The sequence below is a fragment of the Ranitomeya imitator genome, chromosome 8 (assembly GCF_032444005.1).
Source record: "Ranitomeya imitator isolate aRanImi1 chromosome 8, aRanImi1.pri, whole genome shotgun sequence".
Lineage (NCBI taxonomy): Eukaryota > Metazoa > Chordata > Amphibia > Anura > Dendrobatidae > Ranitomeya > Ranitomeya imitator.
In genome coordinates this window covers 105,662,357-105,672,510 of record NC_091289.1, presented here as the reverse complement: position 1 = coordinate 105,672,510, position 10,154 = coordinate 105,662,357, and the positions used below count along the sequence as shown (strand labels likewise).

At 45.2% G+C, this 10,154-nt stretch overlaps 1 protein-coding gene across 1 annotated transcript; it reads left to right on the top strand.

Moving 5' to 3' along the window:
* Positions 1-544: 544 nt before the first annotated feature.
* LOC138647148 (uncharacterized) lies at positions 545-9,484 on the top strand. Its single transcript, XM_069735938.1, has 2 exons — positions 545-3,013; positions 8,673-9,484. Exon 1 carries the CDS (start codon positions 621-623, stop codon positions 1,785-1,787), a length of 1,167 nt encoding a protein of 388 aa, XP_069592039.1. The 5' UTR covers positions 545-620; the 3' UTR covers positions 1,788-3,013; positions 8,673-9,484.
* Positions 9,485-10,154: the final 670 nt, after the last annotated feature.

Here is a 10,154-nt window from a genome sequence, read left to right as displayed (position 1 = left end):
CTGTAAATAAAAAAAAAATAATAAACCAACAATATACATACCTTCCGAGGATCTGTCACGTCCAACGATGTAAATCCATCTGAGGGGGTTAAAATATTTTGCAGCCACGAGCTTTGCTAATGCAACGTTGCTCATGTCTGCAAAACCCCAGAGAATGTAGGTAAAGTAGGTCATTGACCTATATTTACCTGCATTTGCGGTGAGGCGCCCTCTGATGGCTGTTCCTAGATCGTGGGAACTTTCCTAGGAAGCTCCCAGGCTCGAGATCATAAGAGGCGCCCTCTGCTGGTTGTCCTCATATGAACTCGAGCCAGGGAGCTTTCTTATTGAGATCCCGAAAAAAAATTTCCAACGTGTCCCTCTACACGAGTATCCAACATTGTGATGGGCTTCAGGCTACGAGACACTATTTGTCTATGACTACTCTTACATCAGATGAAACTCTTTTTTTGTTACAGCTTTTAGAATTATTGTTAACTCACAATTTTTTTACGTTTAACGGGTCCCTCTTCCTGCAGCTCCAGGGAACAGCGATGGGAGCGGCATGTGCGCCATCGTATGCAAATCTGTTCCTGGGGCTGTGGGAGAGGGACCTATTCTCCGCAGATCAGTGTTTGTCGATGGACCGGGTCATTCTTTGGACCCGGTACATCGACGACGTGTTTCTGATCTGGCGGGGAACACCAGACACGTTGGAAATTTTTTTTCGGGATCTCAATAAGAATGATCAGAACATAAGATTGACATACAAATACCATACTAGTCAAATTGAGTTCCTTGATGTGATGATCAAGAAGGATGACTCTGGTTTCTTGCAGACGGACATCTTCCGTAAGGACACAGCCGTAAATGCTATCCTCCATGCGACATCTTCTCATCCGACACATGTAGTGAGATCAATTTCTGTCAGTCAATTCTTAAGGATCCGACGAATCTGCTCTACAGACGGCGATTTCGAAAAGCAATCAATTGAAATGAAAAAACGATTTTACGAGCGAGGATATAGCAAACGTTCCATCAAACATGCATATAACAGAGCCAGAAATACAAATCGTCATGATTTACTATACTCCAAAACGGACAAACAAAAGGTAGATTCCACAAGGATGATAACCCAGTACCACTCACAATGGTCAAAAATGTATGAAGTTATGAAAAAACACTGGCCGATCCTAATGGCAGACAAGACCTTGAGGCAATACATACCCCCTGCACCCGCCATTACAGCGAGACGATGTGACAATCTGCGTGACCACCTGGTGAGAAGTTTCTACACGCCCACTAATCAACCACAGATTTTCAAAGGTAAAAAAGTAATTAAAACTTGGGGGTGCAAGCCATGCAGGAAATGTATTGCGTGCCCCAACATAGAGGAGGCGAAAGAATTCTTTTCATCTGACGGCAAGAAATTTACCATAACTCATACCATCAATTGTTCCACTCAGACAGTTATCTATTATGCAAAATGCCCTTGCTCGTTAGTGTACGTGGGACTTACAACACGGGCCCTAAAAGTAAGAGTGAGAGAACATGTCCGTGGGATCATAGCAGCGGCCAATGAAAGTGACTTGGAGCAGTTGAAAACGATCCCAAGGCACTTTAAGGAATATCACTCTTGCGATCCGTCAGGGCTAAAAGTAAGGGGGATTGATCACATTAGGACTAACTTTAGAGGTGGTAATCTGGGCCGTAGCTTGGCCCAAAAAGAGGCCAAGTGGATTTGGACTCTGAAAACGGTACAGCCAGATGGTCTAAACAAAAATTTAAGTTTTGCTCCCTTTATTTAAACTCCCACTCCGTGCAAAGTACCTTTTTATTCTCGTGGTATCAGTTTATTTGGTATTCACATGTTTTTATGTGTTTTTTAATCTTTGATATTAACATCTGTTACCCTCTCATGCTCTTTAGTGGGTTGTCAGTGGAGAACAAGTGGTATGTCCGGTTCTATATTTGGCGGCTGAATTTGGGTCAATCCATTTACGTGAGGGACACAGCATGAAGATCGAAGGACATCTTGATCTACTAGAGTGGCACAGTATGAAGATTTAAGGACATTTGAACTAATGGAAAAGTAATCACCCGTGTATCATCAAATGTTGTTAAAAGGACTAAGACCATGGACTTTACGGATGGGGTGATAGTTATATCCAATGTGTATATATCTATGTCCATACATGAGTTATGTGCCCGTTAATTTGCTGTTTTTTACGTGGACACACGACAGTATAAATATGTTAGATCATTTTTTTGCACAAGCTATATAATAGTATTTACGGTGTTTTTTATATGTGTTTTTTATGAGGTATGCATGGAGGCGCAATGAGGGAATTTTATTATTCACTTTCACATGCATTCTTACATATATACTCTTTATGGTCTAAGACTACGTTGCAGTCTTTGATGTATGTTCACACTCAATAGATAATGGACTATTGGGTTTATATTAGGTTTTTTGCCCACTGTCTACACCTTTTTTGGTGTTGGACTTGGACACATCCCGTTCATGTAGTATTCTACACATCACTTGTTGTATCACGTTTGCTTTCATCACTAATTTTGTTAGTGATGTTTTCAGCCATATTTGCTAATTATTCATTAGCTTTCATTCAGAACGGTGATTGCAGTCTTATTTCTGCACACCATTTGCACTTCTTGAAACTGTAAGTCACACATTATTAATTGTGGTTCCCTTTAACGCCTCCATGCGTTCTTGTAAAGATTATATCTATTCTTTTAATTATGATGTATTGTACTGTGCACCTTTTGGTATACTCACAGCTGATCTTCCGGTACTATGCCGACCTTTTTCTTTCCTTGCCGATGTGTATGTACTCATAACACGGGGGGGCGTGGATTGTTGCCGCGCGCGTCACAGGATGGGCGGACCGTCTGGCCGGGTCCTCCCCTGTGTGTAGCCCGGTGAGTGATTTGTGCATTGTGCTCCGCCCATCTCTGGTAACGTGCGGCGGCTGTTTGCCGTGCGCGTCATTGGATGGGCGGGGTGTTCGGCTGGGTCTTTGTTATGGCTGGCAATCAGGCAACACAGCGTGCAGTAATCAGCGCACATACAGAGATCTGGCAAAAACCCAAAACAATAGGACGAGCTCTGAGACGTGGAATCTCTGTAGACTGCAGTACCTGAACTGTCCTCACACAACTGGAAGCAGCAGTGGATTGCGCCTATCACTACCTATGCAACTCGGCACTGCCTGAGGAGCTGACTAGCCTGAAGATAGAAATACAAGCCTGACTTACCTCAGAGAAATACCCCAAAGGAATAGGCAGCCCCCACATATAATGACTGTTAGCAAGATGAAAAGACAAACGTAGGAATGAAATAGATTCAGCAAAGTGAGGCCCGATATTCTAGACAGAGCGAGGATAGCAAAGAGAACTATGCAGTCTACAAAAAACCCTAAAACGAAAACCACGCAAAGGGGCAAAAAAGACCCACCGTGCCGAACTAACAGCACGGCGGTGCACCCCTTTGCTTCTCAGAGCTTCCAGCAAAAGATAATAACAAGCTGGACAGAAAAAACAGAAAACAAACTAGAAGCACTTATCTAGCAGAGCAGCAGGCCCAAGGAAAGATGCAGTAGCTCAGATCCAACACTGGAACATTGACAAGGAGCAAGGAAGACAGACTCAGGTGGAGCTAAATAGCAAGGCAGCCAACGAGCTCACCAAAACACCTGAGGGAGGACGCCCAGAGACTGCAATACCACTTGTGACCACAGAATTCACAACAGTACCCCCCCCTTGAGGAGGGGTCACCGAACCCTCACTAGAACCCCCAGGCCGACCAGGATGAGCCACATGAAAGGCACGAACAAGATCTGGGGCATGGACATCAGAGGCAAAAACCCAGGAATTATCTTCCTGAGCATAACCCTTCCATTTGACCAGATACTGGAGTTTCCGTCTAGAGACACGAGAATCCAAAATCTTCTCCACAATATACTCCAATTCCCCCTCCACCAAAACAGGGGCAGGAGGCTCCACAGATGGAACCATAGGTGCCACGTATCTCCTCAACAACGACCTATGGAATACATTATGTATGGAAAAGGAGTCTGGGAGGGTCAGACGAAAAGACACCGGATTGAGAATCTCAGAAATCCTATACGGACCAATAAAACGAGGTTTAAATTTAGGAGAGGAAACCTTCATAGGTATATGACGAGAAGATAACCAAACCAGATCCCCAACACGAAGTCGGGGTCCCACACGGCGTCTGCGATTAGCGAAAAGCTGAGCCTTCTCCTGGGACAAGGTCAAATTGTCCACTACCTGAGTCCAGATCTGCTGCAACCTGTCCACCACATAATCCACACCAGGACAGTCCGAAGACTCAACCTGTCCTGAAGAGAAACGAGGATGGAACCCAGAATTGCAGAAAAATGGAGAGACCAAGGTAGCCGAGCTGGCCCGATTATTAAGGGCGAACTCAGCCAACGGCAAAAATGACACCCAATCATCCTGGTCAGCGGAAACAAAACATCTCAGATATGTTTCCAAGGTCTGATTGGTTCGTTCGGACTGGCCATTAGTCTGAGGATGGAAGGCCGAGGAAAAAGATAGGTCAATGCCCATCCTACCACAAAAGGCTCGCCAGAACCTTGAGACAAACTGGGAACCTCTGTCAGAAACAATATTCTCAGGAATGCCATGCAAACGAACCACATGCTGGAAGAACAAAGGCACCAAATCAGAGGAGGAAGGCAATTTAACCAAGGGCACCAGATGGACCATTTTAGAAAAGCGATCACAGACCACCCAAATGACAGACATCTTTTGAGAAACGGGAAGGTCAGAAATGAAATCCATCGAAATATGTGTCCAAGGCCTCTTCGGGACCGGCAAGGGCAAAAGCAACCCACTGGCACGTGAACAGCAGGGCTTAGCCCTAGCACAAATTCCACAGGACTGCACAAAAGCACGCACATCCCGCGACAGAGACGGCCACCAAAAGGATCTAGCAACCAACTCCCTGGTACCAAAGATTCCTGGATGACCGGCCAGCACCGAACAATGAAGTTCAGAGATAACTTTACTAGTCCACCTATCAGGGACGAACAGTTTCTCGGCCGGACAACGATCAGGTTTATTAGCCTGAAATTTCTGCAACACTCTCCGCAAATCAGGGGAGATGGCAGACACAATGACTCCTTCCTTGAGGATACTCGCCGGCTCAGATAACCCCGGAGAGTCGGGCACAAAACTCCTAGACAGAGCATCCGCCTTCACATTTTTAGAGCCCGGAAGGTATGAAATCACAAAATCAAAACGAGCAAAAAATAACGACCAACGGGCCTGTCTAGGATTCAAGCGCTTGGCAGACTCAAGATAAGTAAGGTTCTTATGATCAGTCAAAACCACCACGCGATGCTTAGCACCCTCAAGCCAATGACGCCACTCCTCGAATGCCCACTTCATGGCCAGCAACTCTCGGTTGCCCACATCATAATTACGCTCAGCAGCAGAAAATTTCCTGGAAAAGAAAGCACATGGTTTGAACACTGAGCAACCAGAACCTCTCTGTGACAAAACCGCCCCTGCACCAATCTCAGAAGCATCAACCTCGACCTGGAACGGAAGAGAAACATCAGGTTGACACAACACAGGGGCACAGCAAAAACGACGCTTCAACTCCTGAAAAGCTTCCACGGCAGCAGAAGACCAATTAACCAAATCAGCACCCTTCTTGGTCAAATCGGTCAATGGTCTGGCAATGCTAGAAAAATTACAGATGAAGCGACGATAAAAATTAGCAAAGCCCAGGAATTTCTGCAAACTTTTTAGAGATGTCGGCTGAGTCCAATCCTGGATGGCCTGAACCTTAACCGGATCCATCTCGATAGTAGAAGGGGAAAAGATGAACCCCAAAAATGAAACTTTCTGCACACCGAAGAGACACTTTGATCCCTTCACAAACAAGGAATTAGCACGCAGTACCTGGAAAACCATTCTGACTTGCTTTACATGAGACTCCCAATCATCAGAGAAGATCAAAATGTCATCCAAGTAAACAATCAAGAATTTATCCAGATACTCACGAAAAATGTCATGCATAAAAGACTGAAAAACAGATGGAGCATTGGCAAGTCCGAACGGCATCACCAGATACTCAAAATGACCCTCGGGCGTATTAAATGCCGTTTTCCATTCATCTCCCTGCCTGATTCTCACCAGATTATACGCACCACGAAGATCAATCTTAGTAAACCAACTAGCCCCCTTAATCCGAGCAAACAAGTCAGAAATCAATGGCAAGGGATACTGAAACTTAACAGTGATCTTATTAAGAAGGCGGTAATCAATACACGGTCTTAGCGAACCATCCTTCTTGGCTACAAAAAAGAACCCTGCTCCCAATGGTGACGACGATGGGCGAATATGTCCCTTCTCCAGGGACTCCTTCACATAACTGCGCATAGCGGTATGTTCAGGTACGGACAAATTAAATAAACGACCCTTAGGGAATTTACTACCAGGAATCAAATCGATAGCACAATCACAATTCCTATGCGGAGGAAGGGCATCAGACTTGGACTCTTCAAATACATCCTGAAAGTCCGACAAGAACTCTGGGATGTCAGAAGGAATGGATGACGAAATAGACAAAAATGGAACATCACCATGTACTCCCTGACAACCCCAGCTGGTTACCGACATAGAGTTCCAATCCAATACTGGATTATGGGTTTGTAGCCATGGCAACCCCAACACGACCACATCATGCAAATTATGCAGTACCAAAAAGCGAATAACTTCCTGATGTGCAGGAGCCATGCACATGGTCAGCTGGGCCCAGTACTGAGGCTTATTCTTGGCCAGAGGTGTAGCATCAATTCCTCTCAACGGAATAGGACACCGCAAAGGCTCCAAGAAAAATCCACAACGTTTAGCATAATCCAAATCCATCAGATTCAGGGCAGCGCCTGAATCCACAAACGCCATGACAGAATATGATGACAAAGAGCACATTAAGGTAATGGACAAAAGGAATTTGGACTGTACAGTACCAATAACGGCAGAGCTATCGAACCGCCTAGTGCGTTTAGGACAATTAGAAATAGCATGAGTAGAATCACCACAATAGAAACACAGTCTGTTCAGACGTCTGTGTTCGTGCCGTTCTACTTTAGTCATAGTCCTGTTGCACTGCATAGGCTCAGGCTTACTCTCAGACAATACCGCCAGATGGTGCACAGATTTACGCTCGCGCAAGCGACGACCGATCTGAATGGCCAAGGACATAGACTCATTCAAACCAGCAGGCATAGGAAATCCCACCATTACATCCTTAAGAGCTTCAGAGAGACCCTTTCTGAACAAAGCCGCTAGTGCAGATTCATTCCACAGAGTGAGTACTGACCATTTTCTAAATTTCTGACAATATAGTTCTACATCATCCTGACCCTGGCATAAAGCCAGCAGATTTTTCTCAGCTTGATCCACTGAATTAGGCTCATCGTAAAGCAATCCCAGCGCCTGGAAAAATGCATCAATATTACTCAATGCAGAATCTCCTGGTGCAAGAGAAAACGCCCAGTCCTGTGGGTCGCCGCGCAAAAAAGAAATAATAATCAAAACCTGTTGAATAGGATTACCAGAAGAATGAGGTTTCAAGGCCAAAAATAGCTTACAATTATTTCTGAAGCTCAGGAACTTAGTTCTGTCACCAAAAAACAAATCAGGAATCGGAATTCTTGGTTCTAGCATCGATTTCTGATCAATAGTATCTTGAATCTTTTGTACATTTACAACGAGATTATCCATTGAGGAGCACAGAGCCTGAATATCCATGTCCACAGCTGTGTCCTGAAGCACTCTAATGTCTAGGGGAAAAAAAAGACTGAAGACAGAGCTAAGAAAAAAAAATGATGTCAGGATTTCTTTTTTCCCTCTATTGGAAATCATTGAATTGGCTCCTTGTACTGTTATGGCTGGCAATCAGGCAACACAGCGTGCAGTAATCAGCGCACATACAGAGATCTGGCAAAAACCCAAAACAATAGGACGAGCTCTGAGACGTGGAATCTCTGTAGACTGCAGTACCTGAACTGTCCTCACACAACTGGAAGCAGCAGTGGATTGCGCCTATCACTACCTATGCAACTCGGCACTGCCTGAGGAGCTGACTAGCCTGAAGATAGAAATACAAGCCTGACTTACCTCAGAGAAATACCCCAAAGGAATAGGCAGCCCCCACATATAATGACTGTTAGCAAGATGAAAAGACAAACGTAGGAATGAAATAGATTCAGCAAAGTGAGGCCCGATATTCTAGACAGAGCGAGGATAGCAAAGAGAACTATGCAGTCTACAAAAAACCCTAAAACGAAAACCACGCAAAGGGGCAAAAAAGACCCACCGTGCCGAACTAACAGCACGGCGGTGCACCCCTTTGCTTCTCAGAGCTTCCAGCAAAAGATAATAACAAGCTGGACAGAAAAAACAGAAAACAAACTAGAAGCACTTATCTAGCAGAGCAGCAGGCCCAAGGAAAGATGCAGTAGCTCAGATCCAACACTGGAACATTGACAAGGAGCAAGGAAGACAGACTCAGGTGGAGCTAAATAGCAAGGCAGCCAACGAGCTCACCAAAACACCTGAGGGAGGACGCCCAGAGACTGCAATACCACTTGTGACCACAGAATTCACAACAGGTCTTCTCCCGTGTGCAGCTCGGTGAGTGATCTGTGCCTTGCGTGCCGCCCATCTCTGGCGTGCGGGCACACCGCCCCCTGACAGGGTCTTGGCTGGTGTGTGCCATATCATGGTACCACATTTACCAGGCTTATAGTAATTGTGTGTTACGGTGTGGTGCATCGGTGGGCGTGGTCTGTTGCTACGCGCGTCGTTGGGTGAGCGGGCTGCTTGGTCGGGTCTCCTCCCGTGTGCGGCCGCGCGGCTGGGGGCCTGCACCTTGCGCGCCGCCCATCGCTGATGACGTGCGGGCATAGCTACCATCTGATAGGACCACGGGCAATGTATGCTACACGTCAGAACTACACATACCGCCATGCATCTGTGTATGCGCACATTTCCTGTCCACATGGTATAGGGAAGTCTCCATTGGCTGATCACAGTTTAAAAGGAGCTTGTTTGGAGTATGATGCCACTCCCCCTGACGAAGGCACAGTGCCGAAACGCGCGTAGGGGCTGTGGTACCATCTCTTGAGCTCTGGTAAGTCCTTGTTACTTATTGATATTAGGCCTTAGGACTGTTGTGTATGTTTTTCCTGCAGATAATTAGATTTTGTCTATGATAAACTTTGATGTGCCACTGTGGCTTAAAAAGACATCCTGTGAGGTGTAGTGTTTACTTTAGCAGGGACCCAGTCTTGTGTAGCTATACCATACTATGATTCATTGGTCTTTTGCCAGTTGCTCAGGAGTGGTGCCATTAAGATTTTTTGTTTGGCTCATTCTACATGTGGGTAATACTTTTTACTAATATGTTTTTATTCTAATAAAGATTGTCATACATAGTTCGTAAAACGCCTCAGTTTCTATATGATTTGGTCTATGTTTGCGTAGAACGGGGGCATACTGTATGTAGGATTGGTTTGGAGGTTACGTTATAATATAACTACTTTAACGATTCTTTCCAATCGTGGGAGTACTGTTTTGATTCTGATAAAAACACGCAGTACGGATGACATACGGATTACATACGGAGGATGCCATGCGCAAAAAATGCTGAAACACCCTGCCTACGGAGGAGCTACGGACCACTATTTTGGGGACTTTTCAGCGTATTACGGCCGTAAAAAACGGACCGTATTTTCATACGCTGAGTGTGAAGCCGGCCTAATAAGCAAGTGCTAGTCAAAAGATGGGAAAAAAACAGGATATTTAGTTGATACGTTTATCTTGGTGGTGTGTGAACATGTTCCTACAGACTTGTTCAATGTGCAAGTAGCCCATGTGTTTCTGGTTCTATAATTGTTCTCTTGATTCTACAAGACTGGGGAGTCCACCAATCCTTATGGGTCATTTGCACTAAAGCTGTTCCATCCAGCGTGTCCACATGGATATTCCCTCTCTGAACCCTGCTTATACAGGTACTATACTGATGATCAGGTTTTTAAATACATCAGATAGGGATAGGGTTGAGCGAAACGGATCAGTCATTTTCATAAGTC